This window comes from Microtus pennsylvanicus, chromosome 16, assembly GCF_037038515.1.
Source record: "Microtus pennsylvanicus isolate mMicPen1 chromosome 16, mMicPen1.hap1, whole genome shotgun sequence".
Classification (NCBI taxonomy): Eukaryota; Metazoa; Chordata; class Mammalia; order Rodentia; family Cricetidae; genus Microtus; species Microtus pennsylvanicus.
The window spans coordinates 47,014,549-47,027,414 of record NC_134594.1 but is presented as its reverse complement, the minus strand read 5'-3'; the positions used below and the strand labels follow the sequence as shown (position 1 = coordinate 47,027,414).

The following is a 12,866-nucleotide window of genomic DNA, read 5'->3' as shown; positions in this document are numbered from 1 at the left end:
GAGGTGGGGCCACATTACAGGTGGGCAGGAGACTTTCAGGGAGGAACCAGAAAAGTAGCTGGGGAGAGATTGCGACACACTGTGATATCATCGAGAAAGTACTTGACCTAAATTCCAAAAGCAACGTGGACCATCAAACCTTTAAAATAAGAGGTGGATGGTTTACTGTCTGAATAGCAGAAAGAGCGGTGAGACTGAGGGTGGGCACCAGGTTAGTGTTTACTGAGATGCTCAGCTGATGTCGATAAGTGCCTGGACTAGAGAGTATCACCGAGCCCAGAGCAGAAGACGTGTTTCAGAGGAAAGAGGACATTCGTGAGAGAATCTGCCTCCCTCACTTAAAAACCTGTGTGTTTTAAGAAGGCAATCTGTTAAGTGAAGCCAAGATTGGGAGAACGTGAGCCATGGAAATGGACTATGTAACTAGGGCCCAGCAAAACATCAGTGTTCTTAGCTCCTGCACAGTGCGCTAAAGTTAAGTTGGCAATTGTTCATGGAAAAAAAACCACAAAATGCCTTTTTAAAACTCACAACTACTTAATACATAAAGTAAGGGCAAAACAGGACTATATAAAACACAGAAACAGGGGTTGGAGAGATGACTCAGCAATTAAGAGCACTGGCTGTTCTTCCAGAGGACCTGGGTTCAATTCCCAGCACCCACCTAGCAGCCCACAGATGTCTGTAACTCCAGTTCCAGGGGACCTAACACCATCATGCAGGCAAAACACCAATGCACATAAATAAAGCAACAACAAAAATACCCACAGAAATAAAGCTTTTGCTGTTTTATGTATGGGGTAAATAACTCCATATATTTTTAAAGGAGATTTTTATAGGTATCAAAGTATTTTCTTTTATTGAAAAAGACTGCAGCTTAGGAAGTTGGAAGCCAGGTATTCAGTATAGGCTGAGGCAGGAGAATTAGTGTGAGTTCAACTCCAGCTTGGCCTATATAATGAGACCTTATCTCAAAAAACAAACACACGCAAAAACTCAAGAAGCTCAGAAAAGAACAACATGGTAAGTTATGAAATGTGAAGGGAAATGGTGTGTGTGGTTCTTTCTATAGTCCTGAGTGGTTCTTAGTCCTGAGTGGTGAATGGTAGAAAGACGCACAGCTAATGTGTGGCGCATTTACATTCCTGACACCAGACCTAGGGAAGACAGGAAAATGAAAGCTGTTAATAATCTAATGTAATACTAACCATAAAATTCTTAATGAAAATGCCTCCGAGAGTTCTTCATATGTCAGGACACTGACAAGGAAAATATCATTATCTCAAAAGAAATTGAGCAAAGAACTTAGAAAATTCACATGAAAGATATAAATGGCTAAAGAAATCACATTCCAGAGGTTAGGCCTCACACACACACACACACAAAATCTTTATTCTATTTTTTAAAAGTGATAATAACCAGGGGCTGTCGAGATGGTTCATCAGGTAAGGGGCTTGCTGCACAGGCCTGCCATCTGAATTCAAGCTCTGCACCCACGTAAGGTGGAAGGAGAGAAGAGCTCTTAGATTTGTCCTTTGACCTCGGGGCTTGTGGAGAAAAGGGAAGTCAGCTGGGCCAGAATATAACGGGCGTTTCAGCTAGCCTCTCAGCTTTTGATTCAGTAATTCCACTAAGAATTATGTCTAAGGAAATCACTGGATAAGATGACGATTTACAATAAGAATATTGTATTCTCTATTTGACATAGAGTTTCTATATTATAGTAAGAACTAGAAATCATTAAATTTACAACATTAGACACCAGTTGAGGTTCTTCTCAGCCCATACAACTGATTGCTGGGTGATTATTAAGACTGACTGGTTGATTGATTGACTGATTGAGTCTAAGGATTTCCAGCCAGGGCTGAGCACAGCCTTACTCACAGCCCCAAATGGGTGTTTTTGAAACAAATGACGTAAGTGTTGGTATAAATGACTATATTCATGTTTAGAGTTCTGGCTTTTCTCTGTGAGCTCACAGTGTTTACTATATATATATATATGATATATATATATATATCATATATACAGTATCTATACACAATGAATGCAGTATATACAGTGTATACAGTATAGAGAGAAGAATGACATTTTGTTGCAGAGAGAATGGGAGAGTCTAAGAGGCTGCCATGCTCCACTGTGCTGGCAGCCCAGTGTCTTCCTGAGCCAAGAAATGCTGATGGGCCAGAGAGGTCAGGGCTTGGAGGAAGAGCACAGGATGCAATTATTGGGAGCTCGAGCCTGACTTCACTTTGAGGCTCTAGGGAAGACATTAAACACTGGCATACCTCCGTATGATCGCACTGAACTCATCTCAAGCTTGCTGGAGATGTGAGAGGGTAGATTAGAAATAGACGGGACCGAGATATTAGGAGGCTGCTGGAGTAACCACTGAGAGGCTCTGATTCAGTAGGAATGAGGTTGCAGAACTGCAGCGAAGGAGATTGGCACCAGACTGGTGTTGCCAGGTGACAGCAGGTTCAGTGGCAAGGGTGTGATGATGCCCTCCTCGGAGGTGGCTAACTCTAAAATTACTAGACACCAGGAATGGTAGTATTGTCTATAACTCTAGCACTTGGGGGGTTCAAGTAGGAGGATCACAAGTTTACAAGTTAAAAGCCAACCTGGACTATGAAACAAGGACCAAACCTCCGCATCTTAAAATAATGGGGCTAGGTGATGGAGCAGGTCACACACTCATAGGGCCCTGACTTCAAATCCCAGTGTGAAAAAAAAGTGAATAAAATTAAAACTGGAGGGCATAGGGTGTGGCTTGTGGCAGAGCATTTGCAAGACCCTGGGTTCCCTCCCCAGAATCTCAGAAATAAACAAAGAGCAAAACAACTGAATTTCTATAAAATGGCACTCTCTTCCTTAGGAAGGAGGGGTCTCTGGCTACTGTCTGATGGACAAGTTAGAAAAGAATACCTAGGTTTGGGGCACATGTCGTTAATAGCAGCACAAGGCAGGACCTTATGAGTTTGAGCTTGAAGCCAGTTCGGTCTATAGAGTGAGACCCTGACTTACAGAAGAATAGAAAGGAATTCTTAAAGACGCTTCAACACCGGAGACCGTAGGATGCCAGGTGCCCTGCTAATTTCAGTGCCTCTAGAACCACTGAAGATTCTTCAGGTTAAAGTCCCCTCCCACCTTTCCACCAATGCCTCCTAGCCTGTCACAACTAAACCTATCTACGGCTCTCACCCTCCCTGGGGTAAGTAAGCTCTGAGCCTTTCCTACGTGCAGAATCACTACCATTCTAAATTTATAAATTATAAAATTTACAGACCAGCGAGAGGCCGTGGGGAATTAGCAGCACATATCTTAAACCCCTCCGTCATCTGGTTGTAGACTATAGGAGAGGATGGCAATGGCTCTTTGAAACAGGAATGCTCATTGCATATACAAGCCAGACTCAGTATCCCGGATAAACCGCTACAGTTAATTGCCATGGGTAAATCTTTATAAAGATTCTCAGCCGAGCATGAGAAGGTTAATAAAATCAGGTGATTAACGGCAAAGCGGGGTGCCGCCACGCTGATTAGCGCCAGTGGACGAAAGTCTGTCACGTGCTCACGTGCTCATTAAACCTCCAGGCCGGCACTGCCAAGTGCTAAAGGAAACAGAATGGCGGCCAGTGATCTAAGAGCCTCTTTGCTCACAAAGCCAACACTTGAGCTAGTGCCTTGTGATCCGAGTTAGACAGATGACCAGGGGACGCTGTCAGTGTTCAGCGAGGCCCCATCCAACAGCTAACAAAGATATGACAGGAAGGGGATATTTGGGGTGAGAATGCCCCTCCCCCATCAACTGTCAGGCTCCCCACAAAGACCAGCAGATTGGCCTGGAGCGTCCTTTCCCCCCTAGGAATGCATATGGTCCTGCCAGCCTCTCTGCTGATGGACACAGACGGTGACCACCTGTCAACAGCACCAAGCTCACCCTGGCCTCTGGCTGCCCTTCTACCCCTGGGGACAGTGGCATCATCTGTGTAGAGATGGATGACCTCAGATGAGGGGCACTAGTCACCCCACAATTAGTGCTGAGTTCAACAAGTCTCAGCTGTGAAAGCCAGGAGCGAGCATTTACGAACCACTAGCTTTCTTCACTTCAAAATGCGTCTTTCTCCCGGGACACCCTTGGGAAGCTGAACCACAGTGAGCACTTGCTGCTACCCACTCAAAGGTGCAGTCTTTTTTAAGGTAGAAATCATATAATATCAAATTCAATATTTCAGACACTGAAAAGTGTACAATTAGTGGGCTTTATATTCATAAAATTGTGTAAATATCATCACTATCTGGTTCCAGAATGTTTTCATCACCTACCCAAAGCAACTCCACACCCTATAAACTCTTCTGCAAGCCCTGGAGAAACACTCATACACAGAAAGCAAAATAAACCAAGTAAGAAGGGGGTTAGTAACCGTAGGCTGATAGGCTCTGGTCTTGGTGACATTTTACATTTTTAGTGTCTGTATATTACTTCATGTCCTTTTCTGGTCTCAATTTCCTCCCCCATTGCCTCACTCCTCAGATTTCAGAATACACTGAACTCAGACCAGAAAATGCCAGTAATACGGCATAGTGTTTGAGATATCTAAACGCAGCATGGACACTGACCGTTAAATAAATGTTGCCATTGTCTAACCCGTTCTACATTTGAGGCGACACACTCCTTCCTCAAAGCAGCACGTGACAAGTCAGGGTCAGCCTCGGCTGAGTGAGAAATGTGTCGGTAGGCTGGAGGAGCACTGTTAGCGTGTCACAGTCCCCGACCCAGACACTGGCAGCAGTCCCCACGCCCTGAGAACCCGAGGGAAGGAGCCTTTGCATCCATCCCTGGCTCTTCCGCACACCATGGCCGGAGGTCGTTTCCTGACTGGTGGGATCTCATGAGTATTTGCCCTGAAGGGGAGACATTCATTATGTGCGATCCAAAGAAAGGTTGTCTGATGTTATGAGCCACCTTCTGCTGAAGCCTTGACGGGAAGGGAATGTTGGCTCTCATGGGATCATGCGCCATGGATCCCTAGGGAGGATGTTTTCAGAAGAAGTTTCAGGATTCTTTATGACTTCCTCCCACCAGCTGCTTAAAAGACAAGAATCCCCTTAGACCAATAAAGTTCTAATATTTGTAATATAGGGCTCATATGTCATTACCAAATATTTGCATTTCCAAAAGTAATTTCTAGAAACTTTACAGTAGGAAATTTAACATGACATTGCATTAGTTTTATATCCTTCTGTTTCTTGAACAGATAAAGCAAGGAATATGTTAAAGTGACATAAACCAGTCCAAAGAGCAACTCCAGCTAGAGAAAGGGAGAGGCATTGAAAAGACCACTTAAGCTAGGTACACGCCTTTAATCCCAGCACTGGGAGTAAGAGGCAGGTAGATCTCAGTGAGTTTGAGGCCAACCGGTCTACAAAGCAAGTTCTGGGACAGCCAGGACTGTTACACAGAGAAACCCTGTCTTGAAAAACGAAAACCAAAACAAACAAACAAAAAGAGGGCAGCGTAGGCCACACCATCCATATCCAGCAGTTCCAGTGTGGCAGACCCTCAGGAACTGGGCTGAACCGAATCACACATCTCTTAAAATAAGAAGCAAACGTTCAGTCTTCCCTTGGGATGTTTGAATTTCCTCTTGACTTTGTTATTAAAGTACAGTTTAATTCAGCAGATGGACAGAGGAAACTTTGAGCTACAGCGAAACTCGGGGACAGCATCTGCTTGCCATAAATAAAGCCTGGGGTTTGAGCCCCAGCTTCAAAAAAGAGAGAAAAAAAGGAAATTTCCAATTCATGGTCCAAGCCTAACAGGTCTCCTTATATGATAAAAATTTAAAAAAATAAATTTATTCCTATCTCCAAAAGGGGGGGTGTTTCCAATTTATGGCCTAGGCATAGTCCTAAAAGGTCATTATACGTGACAAAATTAAAATGAAACGCCAATTCCTGTAACTCACTATGTACTTACTTCGAAGTACAATGTTGTATAAAATATAACATTCTCATGGAAACATTTTGAAGGATTTTTATCTAAATCTGGTTCATGCAGAAAGAGTGTTTCCAAAATAAAATCAGAAAATACTATGTCAAACAGTGAAGACTAAATAAGGAAGGAGTCCTTTGCATTGCTATGATACCTATCCCTGGAACCATGGGTATGGGCGTCCTGTGATTTATGTGATCTAGTGTTGAGTACCACTACAGGTGAGGCACAACCTGCGCTCTGGAAAAAAGACTCCCTGTGATCAGGAGCTTGTTGGCTTCAGTCACACTGAAAATCCACCGTCCATCAAGTTGAGTCAGGATTTATGCCCCTTTCAGTGTGTGAGGTACTAAGAATGTCATGTAAAGTTCTCCCCCAAAAGTGCTCTGGGAAGTCAAAGTGGAGGATGATTACTCCCAGGAGAGGAAGGAGGGCAGTAACTAATTCTCAGGCTTTTGTGTTACGTTGTTACTAAGTGTCCATCCTAACCAGGCTAAGTGACTACTTCAGGGTCAGTGTCCTTAGCTTCTGGTTAAGGATATCCAGATGATGTCATTGCCATCACTACCACAGTTCCTAACTTGGAACTAGACTGAGCTGGAGCCAGGCATCATCATGTTCTGTGTGTATTAACCCACTTCATCTTCACAGCAGTCCAGCGGAGCGGGTCACTGTCATGGATGGCGTCATCTTCTCTTGAGAAGCTGAGCGTCAGTGAACTTAGCTCATTGGTCTATGACCATTCAGCTCTGTGGGTGATGGAGCTGGGTACAAACTGCTGAGTGTATCTCTGATTAAGCAGTGGCTGTTTTAAATAAGATTTAGGAGACTTCCTGGGTCCCCAGACCTCTTCAGGGGTCCCACAAAGTGAATACTACATTCATAGCAGAATAATAAAGATAATGTTTCTTTTTATTCTCTTTCTCTCAAGTGTATGTGTGTGTGGTGAAACTTTCCAGAATATGTATGTGTTCTGCAGAATGAATGCAGAAACAGAGAGGAGAATCCAGCTGTCTTCTATCAAACTAAACACTGCAGAGATGTACTGAAATGCAAAGCCATGCCATGCTCCTCCAAACATTTTCCATCTTACAAATATTGTTTGTTTACAAATTATTATTCATAAGTCAACATTAGTATTTAAGTAACTTGACTTTCCATATATTAATAAACAAATTTTTGTTTTATTTTTATTGTGACGAGTATCTATGGAAAGGAAAGAATCCATATATACCAAAGTTCTTTTTTGTTTGTTTGTTTTCGAGACAGGGTCTCACTGTATAGCGGTGGCTGTCTTGGAACTATGTAGACCAGGTTGGCCTGGAACTTACAGAGTTCCGTCTTCCTCTGCTTCCTGAGTGCTAGAACTAAAAAGACTTCCACCACCTAGCCTGGCTCAAAGGCTCTTTTAAAGTCCTCAATGCTTTATAAGGAGTTTAAAGAGGCTCTAAGGCCCAAGTCCTTGAGAGGAGCAGCAGTGACCTTGGAGTCAGATGCACCTCTTCTCGAGGCCCGACATGTCAATGTCATGTCAACGTCACGTCAATGTCATGTTAATGTCACGTCAACGTCACGTCAACGCTTGGGCGCTAGCATGCCAACAGCTTTAGTGACTGGGAATGAAGCAGAAGAGAATGTGTGTATCTTCCCTGCAGAGTGAGCTCTCCGTGTTACCCACAGGTGATGGAGTTTTACTGCCAGTCCTGTGAGACGGCCATGTGTCGGGAGTGCACCGAGGGGGAGCACGCGGAGCACCCCACAGTGCCGCTGAAGGATGTGGTGGAGCAGCACAAGGCCTCACTTCAGGTCCAGCTGGATGCGGTCAACAAAAGGTGCCATGCCCCTGCAGACTCCCCACCCCATGTGAGGCCTGGCCTCCACACCTGGTGTTTGAGATGCTAGGGTCATGCCAGCCTGTATATATAACTCCGTATGTTCTACATTCTTCTTGATCATGAGATCTCAGAACCGAGATTTTCCTTGGAGTTGTGTTGCTTCCAGACCTGTGGTGGTGGCTGGGATGGTTCTGTGCATGAGCCCCGTCCAGTGGTGCTGAGCAGTGATTGCTCAGTTTTCCTAGTGTGTTTGTTAACAACCAGCTGAAAGACAGACAAAGTACTCAGTAGTCCTACTGATAGTCAGGAGTCCCAGCAAGAAAAAGATCTTCTTTCAATGTCACCTAAAGGGACTTGAAAACGTACAGGACGTTCTCCAGATACTCTGAGTTCAGCAAGTTTATGTGACTGGAAAAAATGATGAAGCTAGACATTTAGAACACAGTAGTTCTCAACCACAGGCAATTCTGACCCCCCACCCCCATCCAGAACACTTGACAATACTTAAAGGCATTTTCGGGGTCCTAGCAGTGGTGGGGTGGGGTATGCTGTTGGCATTGGGTAGAGGAGAGAACACTGTTAAACACCCTACGTGCACAAGGCAGGAAAGCCTATCACACCATCGATAGTTAACATGGGTGTCTGAAGGTTAATGGAAAGAGCTGTGACCCCGAAAGTCTCGTTCGTTCGTTCATTCTATTACTCTTTAAAGATGGTGAGAAGCGACTTTAAAAGGGGCATTTTGCTCTTAGAGAAACGGAAAGGGTGTGGGTAGACTTTGGAATACTTCTGGGTGGATGTTAATGATCCTTAACGACTCTCCTGTCTCTCAGACTCCCTGAAATAGATTCCGCTCTTCAGTTCATCTCAGAAATCATCCATCAGTTAACAAACCAGAAGGCCAGCATTGTAGATGACATCCACTCCACCTTTGATGAGCTGCAGAAGACTTTAAACGTCCGCAAGAGCGTCCTGCTGATGGAGCTCGAGGTCAACTATGGCCTCAAACACAAAGTAAGACTCTGCTGTCCCCAGGTTTCCTCTAAGGGGCGTGACACCGGGGCCATTCTGTTCACAGCCGTGGTCTTTAATGTCACCATTGTACAGTGGACTCCTGCTTTCATTTAGTAGGAACACCCCCTCCCCAACTTCCATTTTTCTTTTGGCAAAGCTGGGATTCTGTCACCTTCTGTAGCAATTCATAGTCTGAAGTGAGAGGTAGCACATCGTGTTTTCAGGTCTTAGAGTTGCCTGGAATGTTTTTCCTCCTGTAATTATAATGTGGGCGAGCCTCTTAACTGCCCTCACCCACACTAACCTGTTCCTCAACTTCAAAGCCAGTCCTGACTGTAGTCTTTGTTTGGCTCTGCCGGAGAGGAGAGCTTCTGCTATTCACGTGTGGAGACTTCTCCAATGGTTGGTTTTTGTTCCTTGAGGCTCGTAGCCAGGCAGCTCTGAATGGCAGGGAAAGCTGACTATTTCACATCAAGCAATTTGTGTCTCATACTGGGGGTACCGACCTATCTGCCTGGCCTTATGTAAACAGATGACCCAAGAAACAAATGCGCACGTGTGGGTGATGAGGCAGGGAGAGGCGGAAGGGAAACCTCCAGAAGGCACTGGTAACATTTTGCCTGAGTTCACTGGGTTAAATGGAATGCAGCTTGTTTGGAGCCAGCTGAGTGGGCGGGTATAGAAGCCAGTTCTTGTGCGCGGAGGGCTCTGCCCCAGCTCCTGGCAAGTGTCCTGGAGGAAGTGCTCGCTGCTTCTCTGTGTGTCTGGCAGGTGCTGCAATCACAGCTGGATACCCTTCTCCAAGGCCAGGAAAGCATCAAGAGCTGCAGCAACTTCACGGCGCAGGCTCTCAACCATGGCACGGAAACCGAGGTGCTACTGGTGAAGAAACAGATGAGCGAGAAGCTAAACGAACTGGCGGACCAAGACTTCCCTCTGCACCCGCGCGAGAATGACCAGCTGGATTTCATCGTGGAAACCGAGGGACTGAAGAAGTCCATCCACAACCTAGGGACCATCCTCACCACGAACGCTGTCGCCTCAGAGACGGTGGCCACGGGCGAGGGGCTTCGACAGACCATCATCGGGCAGCCCATGTCCGTTACCATTACCACCAAGGACAAGGACGGAGAGCTGTGCAAGACAGGCAACGCATACCTCACTGCCGAGCTCAGCACCCCTGACGGCAGCGTGGCGGACGGCGAGATCCTGGACAACAAGAACGGCACCTACGAGTTCCTGTACACTGTGCAGAAGGAGGGGGACTTCACCCTGTCCCTCAGGCTCTACGACCAGCACATCCGAGGCAGCCCGTTTAAACTCAAGGTTATCCGCTCAGCCGACGTGTCCCCCACCACCGAGGGCGTGAAGCGACGCGTCAAGTCCCCCGGGAGTGGTCACGTCAAGCAGAAGGCTGTGAAGAGACCCGCCAGTATGTACAGCACCGGCAAGAGAAAAGAGAATCCCATCGAGGACGACCTCATCTTCCGAGTGGGTAAGGAGTGGGTGCCATACCTGGACTGGGTAGTTGGGGAGCCATGACAAGCGTTCCTGCCAACAGGAACTCTACATTTCGGACCTCTCCCATTCTGCTCCTCTTCTTCTTTCTCCTCCTATCCCCTCCACCTTCTTCTTTTTAAAAGAGAAGTACTGCCAGTAAGAAACCGAAAATAAGACAAAAGAGAAATAGAGAATTCCCAACATTCAGAACCTGACATTTTAAAGGATTTTCAGAATCCTCCTCCCTTTGCTGGGAGGGTCTTTGGAGGACTCCTGCCTAACCCAAAGACAGAAGAATCCTTGCCTCAGGCAAATACTTGTATTTCTGTGAAATCTGTGGGCTTGGGCAGTGGCAGTCCCACAAAAGGAGTTCCAATACCTACCTCTCCACTCCTTCAAGGAGTGGGAGACCTGTGGGGGCCAGCTGTGCTGGGCTCGCTGTGGGGCCAGCCCCTAAGACCCAGGGTGGAGAAGGAAGTGGGGTTTCAGATGAAGCCAGAAAGTGTAGGATGACCTCAGAGATGGGAATGTGGAATTGCCCCTCCCTCTGACTTATTGCCTGTCACTATTTGTTTTAACTGCTTACTTTCTCCAGAGAAAGCAACCTAAACCCCCCCCCCCAAAAAAAAGGCTCAGTTCCTTCTTAAGGAAAGTAAAAGCTTATATCTTGTTTCAAAAAGCACCTGCAGCATGTCTCATTCCCCTGTGGTGTCTCTACCTGCAGCGTGTCTCATTCCCCTGTGGTGTCTCTACCTGCAGCCTGCCTAATTCCCCTGCCGTGTCTACATCCCAGTGCCTAAGAGTGCCGCACAGTTTAACTGGCAGTACCGCAGAACTTCCCAGGGTGGCAATCTGCTGGTACACACTGTGCGCTGTGGGAGCTAAGGGTTTGAAAGCACCAGCCAACTTTTTTCATTTGTTTTCCACAGACCATCTTGGGAAACTAAGGTTCCCTGGAGCATCTGTGGGCCGAATTGCTCAGTTAGCACTCTGAATCCCGGACAGGACTGTGCTGTGGAACAACATGTAACCTGTCTGCTCAGAGCAGTCCTTTCTTGGCCACCCATGGGTACAGGGAACAAGCTGGGACAGACACGGGGCTGGATATCGCCAATCCAGTTTCTCCACTTACGCCTTGGCTATATCTTTCTGCTTTCCCCAACTTCAGCTTCCATGGTTATAAAATGCAAAATGGTCCTCCAGATTCTTCCATATTGTCACAATGAAGCGGGGAGGGAGGGGCAAAGACTCTTTGACCTACCAGTTTTATTTCCTTTTGGGAAATCCTCCTGGTAGTTCTGGACTATGTTAGCTCCATTTAAATGTATGAGGAACCTTCGTACTGTTTACATAGTGGCTATAAGTTATAAGTGCACATTCTTTTTTTTTTTTTTTTTGGGTTTTTCGAGATAGGCTTTGGAGCCTGTCCTGGAACTAGCTCTGTAGACCAGGCTGGTCTCGAACTCACAGAGATCCGCCTGCCTCTGCCTCCCGAGTGCTGGGATTAAAGGTGTGCGCGCCACCATCACCCTGCATAAGTGCACATTCTTCTCAGCAGTGGTGAGGCTTCCCTTTATTCAGACTTTCAACAACGTTTAGCTCGTGTGTACCAGAAGAGGGCACCAGATCTCATTATAGATGGTTGTGATCCACCTTGTGGATGCTGGGAATTGGAAGAGCAGCCAGTGCTCTTCACCTCTGAGCCATCTTTCCAGCCCCCCCCCCACATTGTCTTTTTTAAAGTATTTATTATTATTATTATTATTATATTAATTATTATTATTATTTTCATGTGTGTGATGTGGGTGGGGGCACAAGTGCCTCGGCATGCATGTAGAGGCCGGAGAACAGCTTGTGGTTAGTTCTCTCCTTCCTCTATATGAGTTCCGACCATCAGACTCAGACCACCAGGTCTGTCTGGTAAATCTTTAGCTGCTGAGCCATCGCCCTGACCCCAGTTTGTCTTCTCACCATAGTTGTTTGAAGCCAGAGGTACTGGTGTACCGCTATAATTCCAGCATTTCAGAGTCCGAGGCAGAAAGATTGAGAGTTCAAGACCAACCTGGATTACATGAGCAAGAATTCTCTTAATTTCTTTTTATATGAGCCTAACAAAATTGGTAACAAAAGCAAAAGCATTAAACTAAAAAAGCTTCTGGTAAGTGTTCTGGTAAACAATCACCAGAGTGAAGAGATAAAATAAAAGAGATTATGAAATATTTGAGTTCCTTATATATTTTGGATATTAATACATTAGTAGGTATATGGTTGGCATCAATTTTCTTCCATTCTATTGTGTTGCTGGTGCATTAGGCTCACACCTAAAAGCACCTTTGCTCAAACCAGGGTTGTGAGCTTTCCCCCTGTGCCTTTCCTGGGGGGGTTGCAGTTTCAGGTCCTAGGCTTGGAGTCTTTAACCCAGTTTCAGTTGCTCTTTGTGTTTGGTATGAGGTCAGCATCTAATAATCTTTGCGTTGACCTCTGGATTTCCCAGCACCATTTGTTGAAGGGACTCTTCTG

The 12,866-nt window shown here is 45.9% G+C and overlaps 1 protein-coding gene across 8 annotated transcripts in view; it reads left to right on the top strand.

Moving 5' to 3' along the window:
- The window catches only part of Trim2 (tripartite motif containing 2), a 265,724-nt gene that overhangs the window by 228,703 nt on the left and 24,155 nt on the right, over positions 1–12,866 (top strand). For all 8 annotated transcript variants that reach the window (XM_075950768.1, XM_075950766.1, XM_075950765.1 and 5 more), the window contains exons 4-6: positions 7,678–7,829; positions 8,666–8,846; positions 9,618–10,341. In XM_075950768.1, the coding sequence (XP_075806883.1) occupies positions 7,678–7,829; positions 8,666–8,846; positions 9,618–10,341 (1,057 nt within the window). The remainder of the gene's footprint in view (positions 1–7,677; positions 7,830–8,665; positions 8,847–9,617; positions 10,342–12,866) is intronic.